Source organism: Schistocerca piceifrons, chromosome 1 (assembly GCF_021461385.2).
Source record: "Schistocerca piceifrons isolate TAMUIC-IGC-003096 chromosome 1, iqSchPice1.1, whole genome shotgun sequence".
NCBI classification, from domain to species: Eukaryota; Metazoa; Arthropoda; class Insecta; order Orthoptera; family Acrididae; genus Schistocerca; species Schistocerca piceifrons.
The window spans coordinates 1,161,717,818-1,161,745,767 of NC_060138.1; the positions used below are offsets into that span (position 1 = coordinate 1,161,717,818).

General features: G+C 40.7%; 1 protein-coding gene across 1 annotated transcript in view; it reads right to left on the bottom strand.

Annotated features, from left to right (window-relative positions):
- The window catches only part of LOC124778822, a 161,879-nt gene that overhangs the window by 106,408 nt on the left and 27,521 nt on the right, over positions 1-27,950 (bottom strand). Inside the window, exon 2 of the mRNA XM_047253670.1 lies at positions 17,650-17,774. Within this exon, the coding sequence (XP_047109626.1) occupies positions 17,650-17,774 (125 nt within the window). The remainder of the gene's footprint in view (positions 1-17,649; positions 17,775-27,950) is intronic.

Here is a 27,950-nt window from a genome sequence, read left to right on the forward strand (position 1 = left end):
TCAATTTCTTTGCCATCTGCAGAACTAGTTGGCATATAGACTTGTACTACTGTCGTAGGCGTGGGCTTTGTGTCTATCTTGGCCACAATAATGCATTCGCTGTGCTGTTTGTAGTTGCTTACTCGCGTTCCTATTGTTTTATTCATTATTAAACCTACCCCTGCATTACCCCTATTTGATTTTGTATTTATAACCCTGTATTCGCCTGACCAAAAGTCTTGTTCCTCCTGCCACTGAACTTCACTAATTCCCACTATATCCAACTTTAACCTATCCATTTCCCTTTTTAAATTTTCTAACCTACCTGCCCGATTAAGGGATCTGACATTCCACGCTCCGATCTGTAGAATGCCAGTTTTCTTTCTCCTGATAATGACGTCCTCCTGAGTAGTCCCCGCCCGGAGATCTGAATGGGGGACTATTTTACCTCCAGAATATTTTACCCAAGAGGACGACATCATCATTTATTCATACAGTAAAGCTGCATGCCCTCAGGAAAAATTACGGCCGTAGTTTCTCCTTGCTTTCAGCCGTTCGCAGTACCAGCACAGCAAGGCCGTTTTGGTTAATGTTACAAGGCCAGATCAGCCAATCATCCAGACTGTTGCCCCTGCAACTACTGAAAAGGCTGCTGCCCCTCTTCAGGAACCACACGTTTGTCTGGCCTCTCAACTGATACCCCTCCGTTGTGGTTGCACCTACAGTACAGCTATCAGTATTGCTGAGGCACGCAAGCCTCCCCACCAACGGCAAGGTCTATGGTTCATGGGGAGGGAGGGGGGGAGGGAGGAGGATGATGTTCCGAATCTGAAAATCTATGCACCGAATCCTTGTCACTTTGCTGAAGTGGGAAGCTTGCAGTCCTATGTGATGGCACAGATTTAGCATCCAGCAATACTACAATAACCGTGCTGAATTAGAGATGGCTACCATCAAAAGGGGGGCTCCTAAATCAACTCTTTACTGATGACAGTACATAAGGGTGGCACAGAAAAGCAGCCATCTGATTATTGCCTTCCCAGATGGAAAGTAGTATTTCACAATATTGTTATTTGACCTGCTTGCACCATAGACTTCACCACGAATTCTCCACCAAGCATTACAGTGCGTACTTGTTTCCACTCTAGATTTTACCACAGACTATCTTTGATAGTAGTTGGCTAGAATCACAACCTACTCATACCAGAACTGTGGCTTTTAGATGTGTTCTGCTTGCATTTTGGCATTAGCAATCTCAACACTCATAATAAACAGATGTCTCTCATATTTTACAACAACACTAGTACACTTGTGCTCATGGGATGTATGACATACATCTACTCAGATGATGTGTCACAACAATCGAGTCTAACAAAATCCAAGATTTAGTTTAAGAACATATTAGTATACTTCTACAACTACCATTTTCTGATAAAATAGATATATAACTATTTTATCAGAAAAACCAATACAATTCATTTGTAAAGCAACTCTGGTTCTGCAGCAGTAATCATTTCTGTCAGTCACATGATATTTTTTTAATTAAAACTTCCATGTACATTAAGGTGTGGCGTCGATCCACGGATCGATAGACCAAAACATCATATGAGTATTATGTCTTCGAGTTGATCTTTGTTTTTGCATACTTCCCGGACCTCAGTCCCCGCCCAGTCTCCGACCTGTACGTTTGTCGTGTAGTAAAAGTATTGATGACTAGAAGAGAGAACCATGGTCATAACCTTACCACCTTGACATCACCTTCAGTGGTGACCCCGAAGATCAAATAATCCGTCGAATCGAGTACAAAGTGACCACCGCGCTGGCTTCCACGTTCCGCATGGACCTTTGTCTGCTACACAATGGCCTTCTACAACACGCCGTCACTGCCCGGTTTTCACCAGCAACAGCAACTAAATTTAAGCATGCCAGCTGTAGTCGGTGCCAGATGTGAATTTCAGTCCTATAGCCTCTATAACCCAGGGACCTCGTCAGGTGCAGTAGTTTTGAACACGATGCCAGCGATCTCCGACTCCGGCTTTGTTAGCCCTGAAGTGCTTCAGTTTTCACCGCACAGCAGTACAAGTAACCCAGGGACCTCGTCAGGTGCAGTAGTTTTGAACATGATGCCAGCAATCTCCGACTCCAGCTTTGTTGGCCCTGAAGTGCTTCAGTTTTCACCGCACAGCAGTACAATAAACCACTACACACTGATACCAAACTTTAATGCAAGAACTGTAAATAGGGGGCAGCATAGTTTTCATAATGTGCCACAACAGGACGCCTTTTTCAATGTGCAAGATCCACATGTGTATCACTCCGCGCCAGTTGCACACTATGTGAATGATATTCGCCAGCCTGTTACTCCGAGTGTTCATCAGTGCAGTAATTTGAGCATGTCAGGTTCCACCAAGCTCATCTGTGAGTCTGTGATGGACAATTTCGCTGCAGATGTGGAGGACCAATCGCATAATAACCTGTCGAGCAACCGCCGTGACAATTTGACCTTCTGCCGCAACAACCGGTCCCACTTCGCTCCATGCCGGGCTTTCTGCTAACAGATTTCGCTTCCCCTCCAGCTACTATGAACACAGCTGGCACGTCTGCTTCCTCTCTACCGTCCTCATGATGCAGAGTTAGCTTTGACTTGCCTACTCTTGCGTTGGCGAGTGGCTGACCGCATTCTTTGACCACCAGTTCGTCGAATCTACTGAAACGTCCGGCATTCAAACCTGCCCACCTGGAATTCTGGCTCAACCTGGTCGAGCACACTTTCAGTGTATGTACACTTGATGACAACGCCCGTTTCACATGCCTCATGAACCACCTCCACGACCATGTCAACTTAATTTATGACCTGGTTAAGTCACCTCCTCCAAATGAGAAGTACGCTACAGTTAAACAAGCAATACTGGAACGTGTCTCCAAGACAAGAAGATAAAACGTTCGACAGCTCGTCTACGAAGAACGCCTCGGCGACAGATCTCCGTCCCAGCTGTGGCAATGCCTTCAACTTCTCGTCGGTGAGTGTAACATGCCAGACGTACGCTCACTAAGATTTGGATGGAAAAGCTGCCTCTGTCTGTCCAAACAGCCATCTCCACCTACGAAGATAGACCAAATAGCGAATGCTTGCGCGCCGCCAACCGAGCTTACTCCACTCTACTACGTGAACGCCGTGCCCAGCAGTCCGGCAGCTACACCAGTTTCCAACCACAACCAGGGCCCCAACATGGATGCCCCACTAACCCTAAGTCTGTCAAGCTCGCCGAACTACTGCCACCTTCATCTCTGCACAACAACAGCACATCTGACTCCACAGAAGATTCTGGGCTACCGCCGTCTGCCCACTCGCAGGAACAGACATCCGCCCATAAATACTGTATCTTCCACACAAAATTTGAAGAACAAGCACGCAATTGTAAACCGGTGTGCTCCTACCCAAACTTCAACTGCAGGTAGGCAGCGGTGCCACCTCCTGCGACGTAAACAACAGGCATCGTCCCACGCTCCATTCGGTGTCCAACACTAATGGTTCGAATGGAGGAGTCTACGTCCGCAACTCTGGCACAAACTTTCTCATCGACACGGGTGCAGATGTTTCCCTACTTCCATCTCGTCTTGCTACTGAAAAGATTCGACCACACAAAACTGTGCTACTTGCTGTAAACTATGTAGCCTGTGTGGCATCATGAAAATTCATTCAACAGCATACCACCCCTAAAGCAACGGCCTCATGGAACGTTGGCATAGGATGCTTAAGACAGCCCTTCGTTGCCATGGCCTCCTTTGGACAGAAGCCATGCCATTCATCTTACTCGGTTTGTGGACCACTTTCAAGGAAGACATTAAAAATTCAGTGGCCAAGTTGTCTACGGCCAGTCCTTTACACTGCCAGGCGAACTTGTTGCTCCTATTCCAGTCGCCAAACCGTCCGAACTGCCGCCCTTGGTAGAATGGTTGAGGTTACACTGTAACAAGCTTCAACCCCCGCCCCCTTCCAGCCACACTCCGCTGTACTCATATGTTCCCAAGGTGCTCGACACTTGAGAATTTGTGTTCCTTCACGACGACACTGTAAATGCCCCGTTACAGCCCCCTTATACAGGCCCGTACAGAGTTGTCAAACGAACCAGTAATACAATGGACATCGTAATTAAGGGCTCAGTAACTACTGTTTCCTTCAACAGGGTTAAACCTGCTCGCATCGAGTTTTCCCCTACCTCACCCACTGTTGAAGAGACCAGGCTCTCTGGTCACCCTCGGCCTTCTTCCTCTGCTCATGGTTCGAGTAAACTCATGCCTACACCGGCCCCGTCAACGAGCCCACACTCATTCCGGAGTTTTCTGCTTCCCGTCTCCCATAGCAGAAGCCCCAGCTCCCAGGGCTCTAATATAACAGTTCCATCTTTGTGCGACAGCACACCGTGCCACTCTTCTAACCGGTGCAGCCCGCAGGTTCCTGCCATGCCCACTCAGACCTCACCGTCTGACACTCACCCCTCTACTCGCAGCACACCGCCCTTACCATGCTACGGTTTCCCCACCCAGCCGGCTGAGCATACCTCTCTGTTAGCAGTTGCCACTTATGAGCTCTCTACCCGCCTCCATCCTAATGACAATTGTGGTTTATCTGCCGTAGTTAGTGGTGATACTGCATTAGTGCTGCTTGCGTGTGACGATTCGTGTGACTCGTTAGGTGGTATGTCACAACGTGTAGTGATGCGTTTCAAAATCTCTTGAAGTGCTACGTGTGGCAACCTACGTGCTTATGTTAGGCCTAGTGGAAAGGTGATCATTAGGCTCCCTGCTGACGGCAATCTTCCACACCAGCGCTCCCACACTGGCCGACGACTACGACCGCTGATGTCGCTTCAAGACTTCAGCATCTGCATTCTAGGATTAGCTCCAAACTCTCCTCCCACATGGCCCATGCCGTTAGATGCGGAGGAACTCACTGTAACCCACTTAAACTCTCGCCAACCCCCCCCCCCCCCCCGCCTTCGGATACGTACTCCATACTGCAGGGGGTGGGGGGGCTACATGGTGTCGATAGGCCAAAACATCATATGTGTATTATGTCTTCGAGTTGATCTTTGTTTTTGCATACTTCGAGGACCTCAGTTCCTACCTAGTCTTCAACCTGTACGTTTGTCGTGTAATAAAAGTATTGATGATTAGAAGAGAGAACTGTGGTCATTACCTTACCACCTTGATATCTCCTTCAAAGGAAAAGAGTTTGACAAATGCTGACTGTTCGACCTTCAGTTACTCTTGATCATTTAGCACCACCCAGGGGCTATGTATGGGAATTGGAATGTAATCTTATGGGTGTGAGCAATGACCCTTGACCTAGCAGTCACACTTGATTAATACCACAGTAAAAGTTCGCACTAAGGACAATATATTCCAAAAGCTGTGGCCTATCACTTGGGAATCAATAGCTGACCTACTCTGTACTGCGATTAGTGTATAGCATGACACAATACTGTGCTACTGTCTGATAAATAGCAATCATACCATCGAGTTTGACATCCAACTCAATACAATAAAGTGTATGATCACTGGCTGCTAAAAACTGCATCAATTTGCTTTATCTCAGTTCTAAGTCATATCTCTCCACCTAAACACAAAAAGTAGGAAGCTTTGCTACTGACTATAAGAAAATACAAGTCAACTCCAAGCTGGCCAGATGTGTTACATATGACAAACAGAAATCCAGACAAAGCAATAAAAACAGTTGTGTAGCTTCTTCATGGGTTAAGATATTACTGGGAGCAAATATGGATCAGGCAAGCAACATAAGGAAAACAGATTGACCTAACCTGACTAAATCAGAGGCCTTCGATCTGCCTTTGAAAGTAAGGGAGACAGAATAAGCTGCTCAAACCATGAAGTAAGCAAGGACTTCCTTTCAAATGGAAAAAGATGCCCAGTCCATCTTGCAGTCAGAGTGAGAGACCCGAGATAATTCATCATACTGTGAAACAGTGAACTGTAACATTTTATCCAGACAATGTTAAGGACTTCCTGACACTGACCAAGATGGTGTTAACATGATTGGGAAAGAGGCTGTGCCCATGTGTGTGAGAGTTGTGTTTGCGTTTTTTGTCTATTTCTGATGAAGGCCTTCTTGGCTGAAAGCTTACTTTCTGACAGACTTTTTGTTGTGCCTATCTGTGACTCAGCATCTCCTCTACATAAAATTGTCACATTCCATTCTGGATTTTCCATTGTTTAATTTAATATTATATGTGCTACTCCAGCACACTATTTTATCATGTGTGCAAGATATTTTCCCTGTACACTTTATCAATTTACAATGGTACTGTTGTTTTGTTGTTGTTGCGATCTTAAGTCCGAAGACTGGTTTGATGCAGTTGAACATGCTACTCTATCCTGTGCAAGCGTCTTCATCTCTGAGTAACTACTGCAACCTACAACCCTCTGAATCTGCTTACTGTATTTATCTCTTCATCCTCCTCTACAACTTTTACCCTCTATGCTGCCCTCCAATACTAAAATGATGATCCCTTGATGCCTCAGAACGTGTCCTACCAACCGATCCCTTCTTCTAGTCAAGTTGTGCAAAAAATCCTCTTCTCCTCAATTCTATTCAGTGCCTCTTCATTAGTTACATGATCTACTCATCTAACCTTCAGCATTCTTCTGTAGCACCACATTTAAAAAGCTTCTATTATCTTCTTGTCTAAACTGTTTAGCATTGATGTCCACACATGGCTGTGCTCCATACAAATACTTTCAGAAAAGAATTCCTGAGACTTTAATTTACAGGGTGTATCAAAAAGAATCATCTGATCTGACATGTCTATATTTCTGAAACTAATAAACATATAGAGTGAATTCTGTTTTTTGATGAACGGGAAACTCAAAAAAAAATTTTCTCATAACTTTTCATAGGTGTTCAATATGCCCCCCCTTGAGTTACAGCTTCCACAGCTGCTGTTATGCCGTGTCTCAATTCATTCTTTGATGTTGGTAACACAGGCATACAAAAACAGTCTTTTATAAACCTCCCACATGAAATAATCACTTACAGCCAGGTCCAGTGACCCTGGAGGCCAGTAATGTAAGGCTTAATGATTTGGTTCAGTGCGACCAGTCCATTGTTCAGTAACACTTTGATTTAAAAATTCTTGCACTTCCAGATGCCAATGTGGCGGTGCCCCATCCTGTTGGTGAATGAAGTCGATAGAATCAGTCTCCAATTGTGGGAAAAGAAAGTTCTCCAGCATATCAAGATATTTGCTTCCTGTAACAGTGTTCATGGCAAAGAAAAATGGACCATACACCTCTTCCCATGAAACTGCACAAAACACATTAACTTTTGGAGAGTCCCTCTCGTGCTGTACAACTTCATGGTGGTTGTTCCACACCTCATATCCTCACATTATGATGGTTCACCTCTCCATTTAAATGGAATATTGCCTCGTCACTAAACGTGGAAAAAAACCAATCATTCCCCATCTTGCCAAGGACGAAATAAAAGAACTCCACACACTGTTGTTTGTCACCTTCACGAAGAGCTTGTAGTAGCTGAATTTTTTATGGTTTCACGTGGTAACATCAACACAGCACATGCCAAATGGACACTGGTGGCTTGCTGAGCTGTGGAGCTGCACAGCAAATAGATTTCTGCGGAACTATGGCGGATCGTTCAACGTCTCTGTCAGACATCAGGAACAGCATGGCAATTTGCCTTTACACAAACATGTTTCTTGGAATTGTTCACGCCATCATCTAATGCTCTGTGCTGTAGGAAGACCCATGCTGTATGAAAGTTACAATGAAGTGTTATTACTGACCCACACTGTGCAAAACGTAGAACACAAAACACTTTCTGTTGTTCCAACATCATTTTTACTAGAACTGAAGTGGCGCACACTGTTGATACCTAGTGAGAACCATGTAAAGCTTGAGAGTTTGCTCTTTCTAACAGTATGTTGCTCACACACATATCTCAAATAACATAATAGTTACAATTTTTTAAAAAAATTACACCTAATTAGTACTTTGAGTGTCTCGTTTCGTAATTTAATTCCCCAGGCCTCACCTGAATTAATTCAACTACTCTCCATTATTTTCATTATGACTTCGTTGATATTCATCTTATATCACCCTTTCAAGACACTGTCCATTCTGTTCAGCTGCTATTCCAAGTCCTTTGCTGTCTCTGACAGAATTACAATGTCACTGGCAAATCTCAAAGTTTTTGTTTCTCCTCCCTGGACTTTAATTCCTATTCCAAATTTTTCTTTGGTTTCCTTTACTGCTTGTTCAATATGCAGATTGAATAACATCGGGGACTGGCTACAACCCTGTCTCACTCCCTTAGCCACTGCTTCCCTTTTATGCCCCTCGACTCATAACTCTGTACAACTTGTAAACAGCTTTTCACTCCCTGTATTTTACCCCCGACACCCTTAGAATTTGAAAGAGAGTATTCCAATCAACATGCTCAAAAGCTTCCTCTAGGTCTACAAAGGCTACAAAAGTACGTTTGCCTTTCCTTGACCTATCTTCTATGAGAAGTCACAGGGTCAGTATTACCTCGTATGTTCCTACAGTTTTACAGACTCCAAAATGACCTTCCCCAAGGTCAGCTTTTACCAGTTTTCCAATTCTACTGTAAAGAACATAACACACTTGAGTTCAATGGCTGCTTCACAGCCTGCACCATCTGGAACTGCCCCCTATGACCAATTTTCTGAACTGCACAGATGGGAGTTATCCTTACAACACATTCTCCATTCCTGAAATCATCCTGGCCTCAACCTATGTTAACCTACTGCCTCACAGCCTCCACCCACATACTTCCATTCCCCCCCCCCCCTCCTTCTGTCCTATCATATTTTCCACGCTCACGTCATTCTACCCTCACTGTGCACCACTTTCTACGAATGCACCCACCAGTCTTCTCCCCTTCACTGCTATTCTACAATTCTGCCCCCCCTCCCCTCCTACCAACCGTCTAGTCCCTGCATGCTCCCCCCATCCATACCCTACTATCCCTCCTCCCTTCGTGCCCCACTCTTGATTGCGACATAGTTGCCTTCTGGCTAAACAGGCCAGAGATAGCAGTCGTGTGTGCATGAGATTTGTTTGGTTGTGTGAATGGGTCTTCCTTTCTGATGAAGACTTTGGCCAAAAGTGTTTTTCATCATGCTTGTCTGCAACTCAAATATAACAACAGATATACAGGGAATGAAGCACTTAGCAACTGTTAGAACTGTACAAAAAATTCTACCCTTTGCTCTTCATAGATGAAGGCTTGGATATAGACTTGATTTTTTTAAACACTTGTAACAATGAAGCAAATATAGAGCATTTATGAATAAATAACAACTGACTATCTACATTTTGGTTTTTAGGTTTTATTTCCAAAACATACTGAAAATCAAATCTAAGATCTAGTTTGTCTGTATTCCAGTGTTTAGATTTCACTTCTAATCAGTGTTATTAAGAAAACCTGAAAACTGAAATACAGAAGGTCGAGAGACTTTTATTCATATGATAGAAATCTTTTACTCACTCTATGTACAACATGAAACCATCATGGATTCATCAAAAAATGAAATAAGTGCTTCATTTCATGCATCTCTACTGGTGTACTCATCACAGATCTTGTCTCACAAGCAACTGCGGCCTTTAACTTTTTCCAGAAACTCAGTCATTAAAGTTTCGTTCATCTCATGCTCTATCATGTATATCAGAACAACATTTAACCATGCATGTAGTGAAACCATGGATAAATGTTCCCACTGTGTCACAAATATTTGTACATGTGCTGAACACACAATCTGTCACTGATTTTTCTCTTTGTCATCTTGTGTTTATCCTGAGTTTCCTCTATGATGTTCTCACAGTATCTATTTGTGCCAAATGCGAAAAAAATACATTTGTAGATTAACTGACCAAGAGACAAATATAGAAACAATACAGAGGGGTGTAAATTGCAGTAGTTATTCAGAGATGAAGAGGCTTGCACAGGATAGAGCAGCTTGAAGAGCTGCATCAAACCAGTCTTCGGATTTAAGACAAACAATTCTTAATAAATGAGCCATTTTGACAGGCTTTGTGATTATAACGTGTCACACAGTTGCAGTCATTAATTATTGGAAAAAATAACATGTCTCGTGAAGCTTCAACAGTGCGTAGATCTCGGGTTGCTCTAGAAAAGTATTTGTGACACTGCTGATGGCATTATAGTTCCTAGAGCTCATTCCACATTCCTAAAGGCTCTCCTTCAAGATGGGATTTACAGAATTAGTAATAAGCACATGTGATTTTAAATATTTAAACTTTTACTGAGGGAGTGCCAGAAAAAAAGCAGTCACTGTTGATAATGGAGAATGTTCAAGTGGTAGAATTATGAACAGGTATAGCAGTTTACATCATTACAAGAAAAATCTTTAATTCAGTAATCTGTACTTCATGTCTTCCAGTAACTTTTTGGATGAAACTACGAGAAAGCACTTAGGTTGACCAAACTTTTGAGGAGAAAAAGACAATAACATAACAACAGGCTATACCAGGAGCAACTGAACATAACTATAATGAATGTTGGCTTCGTTCTACAACTTAATGATCATGTGATCTCGTATGTGCATACACATTAAGAGAAGAAAACACTACAATATTTATTTTGAGTCTGTATTAATATTTTGAACTTAGGTTGCGGTGGCAGGCTGATCTGTAACATAGCCCAACATTTAGCTTAGGTCGAAAGGTGACAGTTTGGTTGTAAGTAGGCCAAACAGTATGGAAAACTTCACTTAATACAATACTCGAATTAATTAAGGAAGAAAAAGCCTTAACAGTTTCCAACAGCGTAAAGAACTATGATAAATATTGGTGTTATCACATAAATATTTAACTGGCTCTAGATCACCAACAAGAATTTTATTTCACTGTAAAAGCAATGGCTTTTTCACAGTAGGAACTTTTCCATCAGTTTTTGTGTGTTAAATTTAGCTTCAGTAAGCAGAAATAGTTTAAAGTAATTGAACCATAGTCAAGTATTGATAGTTTTGAACAGCTGATTCACTTCTCCAATGGATATCTTGACTCATGCCATGCAGCTGAGCGTTCGTTACCAAACATTGATCTCACTTTTATCTGTGTACATCATTCACCGGATGATAACTTTGAAAACTTTATTGCACTGATGGATAACTGTTTATCTTACCTTATGCACCTTAAGTCTAAACTCGCATTGTGTGGTGACTTCAATATACACATAGTAAGTGGAAGTACTAAAGAGAGGGTTTTCATGAACTTAATGAACAGCTATGGGATGTTTGTAGCAAACCAGCTCCGAACAAGAGGTGTTGCCTGTGTAGACACAGTTGTCACCACACAGTTGTCACTTGGGAATATAATATCAGTGTAGTTGAACCAATGATTGCAGGCCACAGTGCATTAGTAATGGAGCTTAGTATGGAGAGTAAAAGTAAATTGCAACCAATCTCATGGCACTCAAGTTACAAACTCAGTAAAAGGGTTATCTAAGAAGAAAGATTTAATGGCCTTAAAGCAGCACTGTCTAGTGTAAACTGGCAACAGAAACTTACAGAAATGTGTACAGTGACTCATTTGAATGTCTGTTCCAAACCTTAAGAACAAAATTTGATGACATTTTCCCAGAAATCCCCAAGATGAACCTTGCAATAAGTCACAAGGAAGGGAAAAACCCATTAAAGGGAAGATATGGTATACACCTGAGATAAATAAACTACAATGCATCACCAAAATATTCAGAGACCATACAAAAAGAGCCGTAGACCTTCCAACTAAAGACCTGCTTCACTGTAACTGTTTAAGAGAGAGAGGGGGAAAAAAAATCTACAGAAAGGCAGTGGAGGCTTCAAAAAAGAGACACAATTATTCATTAAAGAGGCTCATAATCTATGTAAAGCAGCATGGAATCTGATGGAATCTGGTAAATGAGTACAGGAAGAACCCTAATTCCATCTTAAATTCCAGTAGTCCTGATGCCTTCAACCAGTGCTTTGTTAGTAGAGTGGAAACTCCAGTTTAAGGCTTAGATCCCATGGTCAATATAAAAAATGTAAGCTGCACATTTAAAAACTGGGAGGAAATTGACCCTGAGGACCTTGTAAAAATAGTGAAGTCCTATAAGCATTCAGAAACTCCAGACATCTATGGTATGCCCTGCACAGTACTGAAGAAAATAATACCAGAGCTTGCTCAGCCACAAGCCACAGTAATTGGGACTGCAACTGCTGTGTTCGGATGCAGGCTGAGTTGGCATCCCTTCGCTCCCAGCTTCAGGCAGTGTTGGCTTCGGTCACACAGCTTGAGGCTGTTGCCAATGGGCATCACTGTGGGGGTCGGGATGGGGGTTAGTCGGGGACGGCCAGCTCGTCCCACGCATCCCCTGATCGGACTACGACTGTGGTTGCCCGGGATACTGCCCGCATTGAGGCTGATCCCTCACCTGTGGTAGAGTGGGAGGTCGTTTCAAGGTGTGGCAGGGGGCGAAAGACATTCCGGAGGGCTGAACGGAAAGCCTCTCCAGTTTGTCTGACGAACCGGTTTCAGGCTCTGTCTCAGGCTGATACTGATCTTCGGCCTGACATGGCTGCTTGTCCTGTTCCAGAGGTTGCCCCTCAGTCTGCAAGATCCGGGCAGTCGCAGAGGGTGGGCTTATTGGTAGTTGGGAGCTCCAACGTCAGGCGCGTAATGGGGCCCCTTAGGGAAATGGCAGCAAGAGAGGGGAAGAAAACCAATGTGCACTCCGTGTGCATACCGGGGGGAGTCATTCCAGATGTGGAAAGGGTCCTTCCGGATGCCATGAAGGGTACAGGGTGCACCAATCTGCAGGTGGTCGCTCATGTCGGCACCAATGATGTGTGTCGCTATGGATCGGAGGAAATCCTCTCTGGCTTCCGGCGGCTATCTGATTTGGTGAAGACTGCCAGTCTCGCTAGCGGGATGAAAGCAGAGCTCACCATCTGCAGCATCGTCGACAGGACTGACTGCGGACCTTTGGTACAGAGCCGAGTGGAGGGTCTGAATCAGAGGCTGAGACGGTTCTGCGACCGTGTGGGCTGCAGATTCCTCGACTTGCGCCATAGGGTGGTGGGGTTTCGGGTTCCGCTGGATAGGTCAGGAGTCCACTACACGCAACAAGCGGCTACACGGGTAGCAGGGGTTGTGTGGCGTGGGCTGGGCGGTTTTTTAGGTTAGATGGCCTTGGGCAAGTACAGAAAGGGCAACAGCCTCAACGGGTGCGGGGCAAAGTCAGGACATGCGGGGACCAAGCAGCAATCGGTATTGTAATTGTCAACTGTCGAAGCTGCGTTGGTAAAGTACCGGAACTTCAAGCGCTGATAGAAAGCACCGAAGCTGAAATCGTTATAGGTACAGAAAACTGGCTTAAGCCAGAGATAAATTCTGCCGAAATTTTTACAAAGGTACAGACGGTGTTTAGAAAGGATAGATTGCATGCAACCGGTGGTGGAGTGTTCATCGCTGTTAGTAGTAGTTTATCCTGTAGTGAAGTAGAAGTGGATAGTTCCTGTGAATTATTATGGGTGGAGGTTACACTAAACAACCGAACTAGGTTAATAATTGGCTCCTTTTACCGACCTCCCGACTCAGCAGCATTAGTGGCAGAACAACTGAGAGAAAATTTGGAATACATTTCACATAAATTTTCTCAGCATGTTATAGTCTTAGGTGGAGATTTCAATTTACCAGATATAGACTGGGACACTCAGATGTTTAGGACGGGTGGTAGGGACAGAGCATCGAATGACATTATACTGAGTGCACTATCCGAAAATTACCTCGAGCAATTAAACAGAGAACCGACTCGTGGAGATAACATATTGGACCTACTGATAACAAACAGACCCGAACTTTTCGAATCTGTATGTACAGAACAGGGAATCAGTGATCATAAGGCCGTTGCAGCATCCCTGAATATGGAAGTTAATAGGAATATAAAAAAAGGCAGGAAGGTTTATCTATTTAGCAAGACTAATAGAAGGCAGATTTCAGACTACCTAACAGATCAAAACGAAAATTTCTGTTCTGACACTGACAATGTTGAGTGTTTATCGAAAAAGTTCAAGGCAATCGTAAAATGCGTTTTAGACAGGTACGTGCCGAGTAAAACTGTGAGGGACGGGAAAAACCCACCGTGGTACAACAACAAAGTTAGGAAACTACTGCGAAAGCAAAGAGAGCTCCACTCCAAGTTTAAACGCAGCCAAAACCTCTCAGACAAACAGAAGCTAAACGATGTCAAAGTTAGCGTAAGGAGGGCTATGCGTGAAGCGTTCATTGAATTCGAAAGTAAAATTCTATGTACCGACTTGACAGAAAATCCTAGGAAGTTCTGGTCTTACGTTAAATCAGTAAGTGGCTCGAAACAGCATATCCAGACACTACGGGATGATGATGGCATTGAAACAGAGGATGACACGCGTAAAGCTGAAATACTAAACACCTTTTTCCAAAGCTGTTTCACAGAGGAAGACCGCACTGCAGTTCCTTCTCTAAATCCTCGCACAAACGAAAAAATGGCTGACATCGAAATAAGTGTCCAAGGAATAGAAAAGCAACTGGAATCACTCAATAGAGGAAAGTCCACTGGACCTGACGGGATACCAATTCGATTCTACACAGAGTACGCGAAAGAACTTGCCCCCCTTCTAACAGCCGTGTACCGCAAGTCTCTAGAGGAACGGAGGGTTCCAAATGATTGGAAAAGAGCACAGATAGTCCCAGTCTTCAAGAAGGGTCGTCGAGCAGATGCGCAAAACTATAGACCTATATCTCTTACGTCGATCTCTTGTAGAATTTTAGAACATGTTTTTTGCTCGCGTATCATGTCATTTCTGGAAACCCAGAATCTACTATGTAGGAATCAACATGGATTCCGGAAACAGCGATCGTGTGAGACCCAACTCGCCTTATTTGTTCATGAGACCCAGAAAATATTAGATACAGGCTCCCAGGTAGATGCTATTTTTCTTGACTTCCGGAAGGCGTTCGATACAGTTCCGCACTGTCGCCTGATAAACAAAGTAAGAGCCTACGGAATATCAGACCAGCTGTGTGGCTGGATTGAAGAGTTTTTAGCAAACAGAACACAGCATGTTGTTATCAATGGAGAGACGTCTACAGACGTTAAAGTAACCTCTGGCGTGCCACAGGGGAGTGTTATGGGACCATTGCTTTTCACAATATATAAATGACTTAGTAGATAGTGTCGGAAGTTCCATGCGGCTTTTCGCGGATGATGCTGTAGTATACAGAGAAGTTGCTGCATTAGAAAATTGTAGCGAAATACAGGAAGATCTGCAGCGGATAGGCACTTGGTGCAGGGAGTGGCAACTGACCCTTAACATAGACAAATGTAATGTATTGCGAATACATAGAAAGAAGGATCCTTTATTGTATGATTATATGATAGCGGAACAAACACTGGTAGCAGTTACTTCTGTAAAATATCTGGGAGTATGCGTACGGAACGATTTGAAGTGGAATGATCATATAAAAATAATTGTTGGTAAGGCGGGTACCAGGTTGAGATTCATTGGGAGAGTGCTTAGAAAATGTAGTCCATCAACAAAGGAGGTGGCTTACAAAACACTCGTTCGACCTATACTTGAGTATTGCTCATCAGTGTGGGATCCGTACCAGGTCGGGTTGACGGAGGAGATAGAGAAGATCCAAAGAAGAGCGGCGCGTTTCGTCACTGGGTTATTTGGTAACCGTGATAGCGTTACGGAGATGTTTAATAAACTCAAGTGGCAGACTCTGCAAGAGAGGCGCTCTGCATCGCGGTGTAGCTTGCTCGCCAGGTTTCGAGAGGGTGCGTTTCTGGATGAGGTATCGAATATATTGCTTCCCCCTACTTATACTTCCCGAGGAGATCACGAATGTAAAATTAGAGAGATTAGAGCGCGCACGGAGGCTTTCAGACAGTCGTTCTTCCTGCGAACCATACACGACTGGAACAGGAAAGGGAGGTAATGACAGTGGCACGTAAAGTGCCCTCCGCCACACACTGTTGGGTGGCTTGCGGAGTATCAATGTAGATGTAGATGTAGATGTAATTAACAAGTGTTTATTTTCTGGTGTCTTCCCAGATTTCCTGAAGGTGGCACGGACAGTACCAGTCTACAAAAAAGGTGACCCATGCAAAGTGTCCAGCTCCAGACCTATTTAAATAACACCCATTCTTGCTAAAGTCACGGAGTCCGTAATGAAACATCAGATACAAAATTACTTTGAAAACAATAAACGCTTCCAGGGCACACAGCATGGTTTTTGCAAGGGAAAGTCAACAGTTACAGTGGTACTGGACTTAATCACCAAGACAAGGGAGGGGTTTGAAGATAGAGAGAGTGTGGCATTCACACTCAGTGACCCGAGCAAAGCATTTGATTGCATTTCACACAAGATACTGATTAATAAGCTGAAGTGTCATGGTATTGAAGGTGCGGTCCTAGCTACTCTTTAATCCTATCTTGAAAACCGAAGACAAATAGTATCAGTCCATAGAGCAAACTCCCAAGAGCAAAAGTCGGAAAATGGTGTACCCCAGGGATCCGACATAGGACTTCTCCTGTTCCTTATTTATGTCAATAATATATTCTACAGTTTGCTGCTGATACCACATTCTTTGCAAAGGGAAAAATGGCTGAATGAGCTCTGTTGGCAGCAGATTTACTCTTTGAAAGAATTAGAGAGTGGTTTATCAAAAATAAAATAAAAATGAATCAAGGAAAAACTCAACACATGATATGCAGTCTCAGCAATGTAGGCTGCCAGGATAACATGGAGGCTGTCAAACTACTACGCTTCATGATAGATAGCAAACTGACAGTGAACAAGCACACAGAGTATGTGTGTTCCAAGCTCTTTCATGTTATATACCTGGTAAGAAAACTAAAAGGTGTATTAACTGACCAATACCGAATAACAGTTTATTATGCACTCTTTCATAGCCATATTAATTATGGTCTGCAGTTATGGGAACACTCTGCAGGTTGTAAGGAGGTGTTAATGCTCAAACAAAGCTGTCATAATCATTACAGCAAGAAACAAACAGGAGCACTGCAAACCTATATTTACCAGATTAGGGATAATGACAGTATTCGCCCAATATGTGTTTCTATGCCTCTGCAGCGTAAAAGAAAACCAAGGTGATTTCAGCACAAGGAAAGACATTCATAATCAGTAAACCTGCATCAAGAGGAACATTGAAGTACCAAGTTGTCGACTGATTGGAACACAACACAATTTTCCAGTAGTAGCCCTAAAAATGTTCAGTACACTGGACCGAGAAGTGCAGTCACTGCCGATAGGACTGTTCAAAAGGACAACTGCACATGACTTGAAAGAACACTCATTATATTCCACTGGAGAATTTCTCAATATTGACTTAATATGTTATATCTGCCCTTATTGTGAATACTTTGCTGTATGTTGTATAAAACTGTAACCAAATCTTACATTTGTAACCCTCTCCAGTCACGACTGGTAAATGACACAGACCTAGAAACAAAGTAATAATAAACGAATTGATGAATATTTTCATTTCAAGAGACAAACAGTGTTTTGTGTTAAAACTTTATAATTACTAAAAAAATTTATAATTGACATACTTACAGTAGATTGCTCAGTTTCAAGCTTCTTTTTAAGTGATACTGCTACTTGTTTTGCTGTGATATTTGTTGGTTTTGATCTGACTATGGCTATGGCAAGGGCAAGTTTAACCCTCTCTTTCAGTTCTTCTGTTAGCAGACAAAAAAAGGAATGCATAATAATAGTAAACTAAACAATGCAAGTGACTAACATTTACAAGTAAATAGTGTGCACATTATTAAGTCACTTTTACATCCCAACTTCTGCAGGACAAAAGAAAACAGTAAGATTTAATCTATAATCTCCGGAAAATACCTATCAATGCTTCTGAAATATCCTGTCATTAACTGATCCATGAATCTGACCACCTATTAATTTTGGCAGAGGAACAGAAGACAGTTTATTTCCCTACACTCCCAGAACTGCAAGGAATATACAGCATACTTCGTGGTGATGTTACAAACTTTCAGGAATGATGGAGAAGTGTACATATTTCACTTGAAGGTAAGGGTCTCTTGTCTGGAAAAGACCAAGTCAAAAATTATAGTCTCTTGAGGTATGCACTTTGGAGCTCATGTTTACTAGACATTTTTTTCTCCTTTTGGTCCACACTACCTCCTACCAAAATAAGGAAAGCAAAGAGCTTACAGTAGAAGAGACCGGGTCAATGGAAGCGTCCCATTCCACCCGTCGACTTTGACCCATGACGTAAGGCTGTTGTGGTTTGTGACATCACAATGGTGCGGAGTTTAGTTTGTGAGAGTGTTTGTAGGTGTTTTGATGTGATTGATGATGCTTTCTGGTGGTGTGTTTATGTGTTGTGTGTTAGGTGATGTTTTTGGTTTAGTTTGCGTGTGACATGTTTATAGGAGGTGTATTGTTGTGGTCGGTGGTTCTCTCTGGTGGTGTGTTTATGGGTAGAGTGTTATGTGGCATATGGGGTTCATTTGCATGGTAGCATTGCACGTGTGTGGCATTGGTGGTGACTGTGCTTTCGGCGAATATTTTTCAGTGAGTTAATGATTTTGGTTTTGTTACGTCGACGTAATCGCAGTTTTTTTTTCTGTTCGTCGCCTGTGAATTTTGATAAATTGCTTTGTTTATGTCTTTGGTAGGTAATGATATGACTGACAAGGACAACAGTTTTCGGTTGTCGGCGATGATGGGGGACAGTGCGTTGTCACTAGCCTAATAAAATTTCTTCAGCTATTCGGCCTGTTGGCTAAAGTCGAGAACTATTCAGTGTGTCGTGAAGAAATGAGGCTTACTAAAGTTCCGGCGTCTCAGACCAGGGATGGCTATATGTGGATATGTCGTAAGGATAACAGGTCAAGGGAGTGTTCGATTGTTCGAGTCCAATTTTGATTTTCAAGGTTTTTTTTTTGTAGTAGGATTAAGTGTGGTTGTGGTGGTGAAAGTTTTGTGATTTATAGTGTGGTATTGGTAGTTGCTGTTTACCTATATAGGTCAAGGGAAGTGTTCGATTCCAATTTTAATTTTCTAAGTGCCCTTTTTTTGTGGTAGGATTAAGTGTGATGGTGTTGAAAGTTTAGAGGTTTATAGTGTGGTATCGGTAGTTTATGTTGACCTATATAGGTCAAGGGAAGTGATCGATTCCAGTGGACTTTGTGTATAGTGGAATTTGAGAAGGCTGTAGAGTCTTGTTATTTTAGTGTTTTTTGTCGTTTGGTGTAGTGGCGTGTATTTATATTTAGTTTGTGCCCACCCAAAAACCCCCAATTTCCCCCATTTGTCCCGTTAGTCTCATTATATTTTTGGAGGAATATCTGTTTGGTGGTTTTTCGATCTATGTTCGTGTTTGGTGTCATGTTTACGTGATGACGTTACAGGAGGCTATGAGAGTTGTTATGAATGGTCGTTTCCGCCATATTTGTGACGTTATTGGTGAAAGCAGAGGGGTGGAATCAGATGCTTCCGTTATCCCAATAGGCCCACTGTCAGAGGTACCAGAACAATTTTCACCTGCAACTTTCAACTCTGTCTTTTCCAGACATGGGTCCCTGACCTCAAATTGGCACACATACCGTTCTCCATCATCTCTGGATGATTATACAATCATCATGGAAACTCCATACTATATATCAAAATCAACAGCAAGCCATTCTCCTATTAACTAAAGGAGACACTTAAATACATATAATATGGCGATACAGATGAAAAATTTCGCTATACGAAACGACTTTCTTTTACCAATAACAGTGTTTTGTCATGAAAGTGTACACTGTATTTTAGGTTCAAACATAATGTCTTTGTTCATAAAGGCATACAGAAATTATGCAAACATGGATCACGCGACAGCTGAATACTACATTGTATAATGAATTCATTCATGAGAAATGTTAGGTCTTTAATGCCGCCAAGTTTGTGACTCATTGCAACTACAATAGGCCTACTACTGTGAGGGATGCGGTTACATTTGTGTACAGATTGAAAATTTCGTGACAGGCATGACGTAGCACCTTGTTCTGGGCAAATAATCTCCAATAGGCAGATATAATCTCAAGTGAGAACCACAAAATAATGCTACAGCATCTACAGTTCATTTTATACGGGGGAATATTCACTAATATCTGGATGCAAATACAAAAAACTTTACATTCATAAACTCATTTATGAGTATCGAAGAAGATAACAAAAGCAATAGTATTTGACTACAGAAGGGTGTACAAACACTAGAAACAGCGCCTGCTGTACAATACTTATAAAGTTATCATCACAGTTTTTTTAAACGAAAATGTGCCAGTACCACAGGACATTAAATTTTTCTATAATTTCCCAAGTCTCGGAATTCATAAATTAGTATGGCTCCAAAACAGTAAATGGTTTTAAAAAATTCCAATATGCATGTGAACTATACGCGCTGTGACTTTCAAGTAGCATATCACTGTGAAGAATAATTTCATACACCGAGAAAGTTAATAAAAATATTCGTCCTGCACTGTGTTAACAAAACTTGTAGCTCTTAAAAGCTAAACTTACCGGATGGGTTGTGAAACATATTATATGCTGGCAACCTTCACATACAGACTTTACAAATACAGTTTATTTCTTTCCTTGTATTACAGAGCCATTGGGTATTTAGTTTCCCTGAATGAAACTCAAATGCTTGAGAAAGAATATGTTGACACTGCAAGTTTACAAACACCATTTCGTATTTCCCACTCACAAATGTTGTACCTTGCTACTCAAAGATCTTACGCATCTAATTGCATAGATATTGGTAAGCTACGGAATTATTATTTGATAGAAGCAAAGTACTTCAATAAAGGTAGCTTGCCTCCAATAAAAAAATATTAAAAGTTACTGGGTACTGAAATTAGATCTCCAGAATATAAAGTGTGTTCAGTTTAACACTAGGAAACCAAGGTATTTTAGGTTATTCGGAGCACCAACCAAGGGCAAATTTTTGCCGTGTAACAACAATCTGTAAATCCTGTATTATGCATTTAATTTAAGTAACTGAGTTTCCATTGTGAAATCAGTTTAACAGCAAATAGTGACAACCTAACTAAAAACTTAATTTTTTGATCATATATTTTGAATATAACAAGCAACAGTGGTCAAATCTTGGACAATGAAAGTTGATATAAAGTATAAACATAAAGTCTGTACTTGAATACACAGGCTGTCCAGAATCTCTATGCACTCTTTGATCTAATAACTAAATAATACAGTTTTATCCTTGATAGAAAGTTTCAAAAACAGAAATAAAAACACATGCATAAATATAGGTTATGGTACACTCAAGATTTTCAAAAAAACGCTCACTGCTTGGAGAGAATACTGTCATTTACAGATGACATTTACTCCTGCACACAAAATGGTTGATTCTGAATGACGCTTACACAGATGAAAACCATAACTTCCACATGTTAACTTTACGTGATGTTCTCTCTGGCTCTCTGGTTACTTGCATCCTTCAAGTATATGTACCGTAAAACGGGGTGAAAAGAAACAGCAGGGTGAACAGAAACAAAACTTCGTATACGCAATTACTTTGAATACTATAAGGTTGTACAAGGCATTAATTTTAACTATTATTGGTCTTGGGTTGGCAACACTTCAGACTAACAAGGAAATTATGTTTCGTGGTGTTGGCAGCATTGTAGGTTGATGTTTATCCTTGTGTCTGTGTCGATAGTTTTTAAGTTGTTTTCCTATCTATTTCGAAATTCTCTGGTAAGTAAATACGTATTCTACATACGACAATTAATGGCATTCTAAGTACTAGGTATAACATCTATATAAAACAATAAGGGTTGGTTTTTGTTTGTCTGTGAATTTTCAAATTTTTTAGGTTATGTTTATAAACTTTGCGGGGTGAATCTAAACACACAAATTCTGGTTTTCTATTCAGCCGTAAATAAAAATATCTCAAAAATCTATTAGTATGCCATATTAATACTATATAATTCTATAGTTATGTTACATGCAGAAGTAACATATCTTTCTTGTTTCAGAGTTGCTGTTCAGATATGACACAGAATTACAAAACCATCACAGGAGGTGGTTACAAAAAACACACACCTAATCATATAAACAATGCCCTCTCTGACATCAAATCGGGGATTAGTTTGCGGAAAGCAGCTGAAAAACATGGGATTCATTTTAGTGTACTATACAGATACCTAAAAAGAGGTGCCAACATTAAACTTCAGGCAGACAAATTGCCTTGTCTTTTGAAGAAGAGAAGCTGTTTGTAGACAGATTGAAAATATGCAGCGAATGGGGCTATCTTATTGACTTTACAACCTTAAGACATGTATTAAAGGATTCTCTGGACAGAAGGGAGAAGGAAGTGAGAAGGTTTACGAATAATCTCCCTGGTCATGAATTTTTGGAATCATTTATGAGGCAACACAAAGATCAATTAGCAGTGCGAATGTGCCAAAACATAAAATGCTCCAGAGCTGGCGATACACCACCAACTATCAACAGTTACTTTGATGAACTGTCAAAGGAATTGGAGAATGTGCCACCATCTAATATAATAAATTATGATGAGATGAACCTTACAGATAATCCAGGAAAATGAAAGGTAGTCACACAGACAGGAACTAAATATCCTGAAAGGGTCATGAGCTCCTCAAAGGCATCACTCTCCATAATGTTTGCAGCTGCTGCAGATGGCACTATACTATCCCCTTATGTCATGTATAAGGCTTTCCATTTATACCAAAGCGGGACCGTAAGTGAGCCAAAATGTGCAAGATACAATCGGACAAAATCTGATTGGTTCGATTCGTTCTGCTTCGACAATTGGGTCCTTACAGTTGCTGTCTTGAAAAAGTTGGACAGTAAGCTGTGGCAGGACAACAACATGATTTATATTCGTACCAGAAAATTCAACACACCTGATACAACCACGGGATGTGGCATTTTTTTTTAAACTACTTGGAGCCAAATATTAGAAGAATGGAAGAAAGGTCCAGGAAGAAATGAGGAAACAGTTCCCACGGATAAATTTCCTCTGCTTTGAAAAAGTTGTGTGACTCTTTGAAGGAACAAAATGTTATTGCAGGAAATGTGGGATTGCGCCTCTAGACCGCAATAAAGTGTTGTCTATGCTCCTAGGTACTGGTACTGGTATACCAGTAAATGAAAGCCAGGATAAGAACAATCTTGAAGAATCCTCTAACGCTGCTGACAACAGTTTTAAGGGACTCTTCCAGAGCCTTAGACAAGACCAGACTCCTGAACAAAGGAGAAAAAGTTAATGTCTAATGTGGTAGAAATGTTAGTGTTAATGACTTTCTGGACGTGGATGGGGAATATGTAACCCCAAATTTTTCACTTTGGTCCAAGCCCATGTACATCCAAACAAGCCAAGACAACGAAAAAAATACCAATGAAAACAGAAAACGCCTTGATTCATCATCGGAGGATGAAGATGCATACTCAGTACACAACAGTGATGAAGACATGATTTTGTCTTCTTCAGATTCTTCAGATCAAGAAGAAAGTACTGTTATCTCCATAAACCAAGGCGACTATATGGTGTTCAAAGTATATGGTAAAACATATTTTTGAGGTTATGTTTGCAAAGCTAATTACCTTATTGACGAAGGTTTTGTTGGAACATTTTTAAAAAGAGTTCCTCAAACCAAAAAGTTCACAATGATTGAAGAAGGATGTTTTGTCTCAAGAAATGATGTCATCCTAAAATTATTGTCGCCGGTGCTCAGTTCAAATGCTCTTTTAAAGACATGATATGTTTTGAGGATGATCTGTCTGATTTAACAATTTATTAATAACACAGTACTAGGCTCAAGGTAAACAGCTGTGTTCTGTTTGATCACCTTAAATCTGAATAAATTAACCATCTGACACAAACATTTTTCTATATTTTACTTACTTTTAAAATTAATAAAACATTATCTTTTGAAATAAATGTTTATCTGCTTATTTAATAATAGAAAAAATATGTTTCATATCTTTTACCAACCTCTCTTTGCTTTTAAAAGAAACAGTGATAGTTTTATAACACTGTTTCTATTCACCCCAATCTGTAGGGCGATTAAGCTGATAAGAGCAATACAGACCTGAGTTTTATGTAGTATTTTTTGTTTAAACGTGACAAACAACAAGTAAATTTTTCAACCAAAGTTCAAACTTGTTGATATTCACCCCGTTTTATGGTAGCATTTTGTTTTGCTAATTGGTTCCTCATTTGCAGCAATTTTAGTTACCTCTAGTATCCTTCCAAGGATCTCTGTGATCAAGTGGTGTCCTTTCAAGTTCTTGGATCGCTCTTCTATATATGATTTCATAAAGTCCAAGGCCTAATTTATGGAGATATAGTTTTCTCATGTTTGATTTCCTTTTATATTCCTGAATAGCATGCATGGGTTACTGTAGCTGTATCAAGTAGACAGTACAACATTGACAGTGGCCATTGTCTCATACCCCTTTTTGTAGAATATGCCCCAGCCATTTGACCTACGCTACCCACTCCTCACTTGGCGGAATTATAGTGTAAGTTTATATGGGTTTTCTTTTTTGGTGTATCAACTTCTACTCCTGCATCACGATGTTGTGTTGACAGCATCAACAGATTTTTATTTATTTATTTTCCTGTGTGATGTAACAGACAGTTGTTACTGGAGGCTTCATAGTAGATGAATCTGTGAATGAAAATTTGGAGGAATGTGGTACAGTTCTCCATCTCCTATTATCTTTAGTTCTTGCGTTGTGTATTTTCTGTTGGATTTAAGTGCCCCAACTAATGTAAGTTTGAAATCTTCATACAGAATGTCCACCAATTCCACAAAACGGCCAGTTGTGATATAGTAGCCTGTATTCTTTATTGGCTCCACCAGTCTCTTCACAATCTCAAAAGGACTTCGTTCACAGGCAGGTCTACTGTCTTTTCCAGCATACACTTCCATTTTTATTACTTATTATTCAGTTGCACCAGTAAGAATTGTAACAAGTATTACACATTTTCCATGTCTGCTATGAGGAAACCTTTGAAAAGACAACAACCTCTGAAAAGACATGGCATTTCATCAGTTGTTTTGTGAGTTCCACTTCTGAAGTATCTTGGGAAGATTCCACTCAGTTCTTCAAATACTTCCCCACAGTGGCGCAAATTGTCACTTACACATCTTTCTGCCCAGGTGCCTTTATCATCAAAGTGAAGAATTTTCAGTAGCTAATATGGTCATGTCTTACTCATAGTCCCTCTATATACAACTCTTCTCAATAAATTTGACCATAAATCAGATAATGAAATATTGTGTCCTGGTATATTTACATTAGAATTAAAATTCCCATCAAAGCATATATTTCAGAAACACTAGCAGGAAGCACAGTTTTCTCTTAGCTTCTTCATTTGTATGGTCAACAATTTTATGTATTATTTCAGGAGTGAAAAATTTGTTGGTGTTCACATACACTTGTTACTTTCTCTGTATTACTCATATCCTGATGTTCACGAACTGTTTAGGCAAAATCCCTTTTACCATGCCACAGATCTTCTGCGAGATACGCTCCATCAGAACTTGTAACATATTTGTTTTGAGTGTTGCCTGCATGGTTTGTTTCTTAATTTTCCTCTGCTTCTTCATTTGAATTCTCTCCTACTGCTGAGTGATCCAACTGAAAATCATTGGAATCTGATAATTCGTTGTCTACTAAAAATTCAAATAGAATTTCTGCATTGGTCAAGCCTGTATAGCTCATTTTAGAAAAAGTACTTTACAAGAAGCGTTTGCTCTAGTGTGAGAAGCTGCTAATAATAATGGTTGGTAATCAACAATGCAAATGAAACACCAACAATTAGACTCTAACAAGGTACTGCAATACTCACATTGAAGGTTACTAAATGACATTGAATAAAAGAAAAATGTATGGGCAATTTTTCTCCATATTTCGTGGTTATGGGCAGACAATAAAATTATGGTTGGAAGTAGAACCAACCCAGGGCAAAATACGCACTTGGGCATAAAATTTATATTTTTTATTTGCAATTTTCAAAATTTTAACCATTGAAATTTTCAGTATAGTACTTTATGAGGAGAAAGACAAATATAAAAGGCCTGTAAACACAAAAGGTGAAGCAAAACAGGGCTGAATAGTGTGTGAGATACAGAGGCGAGCGAGTGTGCTTGGATGTACCCCACTTTAGTGCTAGTAGCGCCGTGTCACCTTAACGCATCTGCACATAGCGCACAAGTATTGCACCATAATTAAGTATAAAATTAAAAGTCAAAATTTCTAACTCAAACTTTTTCAACATGTAACTTAATTTAATAACATTTCAAATGTCAAGTCTTAAAGTAATTCAGTCTGGAACCACGTGACCGCTACTGTCGCAGGTTCGAATCCTGCCTCGGGCATGGATGTGTGTGATGTCCTTAGGTTAGTTAGGTTTAATTAGTTCTAAGTTCTAGGCGACTGATGACCTCAGAAGTTAAGTCGCATAGTGCTCAGAGCCATTTGAACCATTTTTTAAAGTAATTAAATGACTAGTTCTCATAAAAATACCATTTTAAGAAAAAATAAGTGTCACTAAATAATAAAGATAGAAAGCCAGAATTTGGTCATAATATACCAGTGCATGTCAACAGGATAGAATAAAATTTATAGTCAGGATCCATGTTTTTAAGAAAAATTGAAGTTGCTAAATGTCAGACTTAGAAATGTAAAAGTTTGTATGATGCTTCAGTTCAACTTAAAAATAATAACTAAGAGACCACATTAAGCTACCTCCAATAGTTTTAGAGTAATTTAATGAAAGCCAAATTTGTAACTAAAACATACCCATTTCTAGGAGATTAAGTATGTGTAATTTTAATGGTATAAAATTTTGGTTACAGCACATGAGAAAACTTATTAAGTAATAGAGCTATAACAAATTTTAGGACCGAAATATTAATAACAACCAATATAAGGACTTTTAAAGTTATAGTTCAAAGGTAACCTTCTACCATCAGTTCCACTCTACAAATTCTAGAACGCAAATTTTTTATTCAAGAATGCTGAAAATTTTTCTGTGATTTCAAGTAACTTACCTGAATGCAGCTAAAAATTAAGAACATTCCAAATTAATTCATAACTTTGTTATTAAAGATTATGTGTCCGAGAAAGCGGTCATTCAGGGACTGCTGCTGTGTGCATAAGGCACATGACAGTTGGTGTTCCCTTGGCCGTCCACTGCGGCGCATATATAAATACAGCCCGAGAGGCTGGAAAAAGATTCATTTCGCATTCAGCTACTTAAGATCCACGTCTGTCAAACACCAGTTTGCACTCTGTCTTGGATGATGTCAGAGACAGACTGTGACAAAATGGTGATTTTCTGTTATAACCGATAGTGAACTTGCGAGGACTGTACACCATCCTTAGATTTTGCTTATGTATCTGTTAGTGTGCCGTTCGTGGTAATTACAAATCCACATGGCAAGTAGTGACTATTATTTCCACTTTTGTGGCGAACATTTATTTGAGTATTAGTAGTCAGGGAGAAAGACAATTCGTTAGGAACATACTGTGTAGATCGCCTCTGAACTGATAGTAGTGCTGTTTAGGATAGAAAGATTTACTGTCAATTGAACATAGTGACTTTCAAATCATTGTGCATGAGATACTTTATTAAATATATGTATGAACTAGAACTTTATACCTTCATTTATAATCATAGACCTGATCCCACTAAGTAGAAAGAGAACAGAAACATTTGTTTCGTGGGCTGGAGCAGAATGTGGACGTGCAGACTGGAAACTATGGTCAGTATGTTCTAAATTGCTTTCCAGCTGACCACAAAAGTAGTTACCAGGCTCACATGAGAAAGACGGTGTACT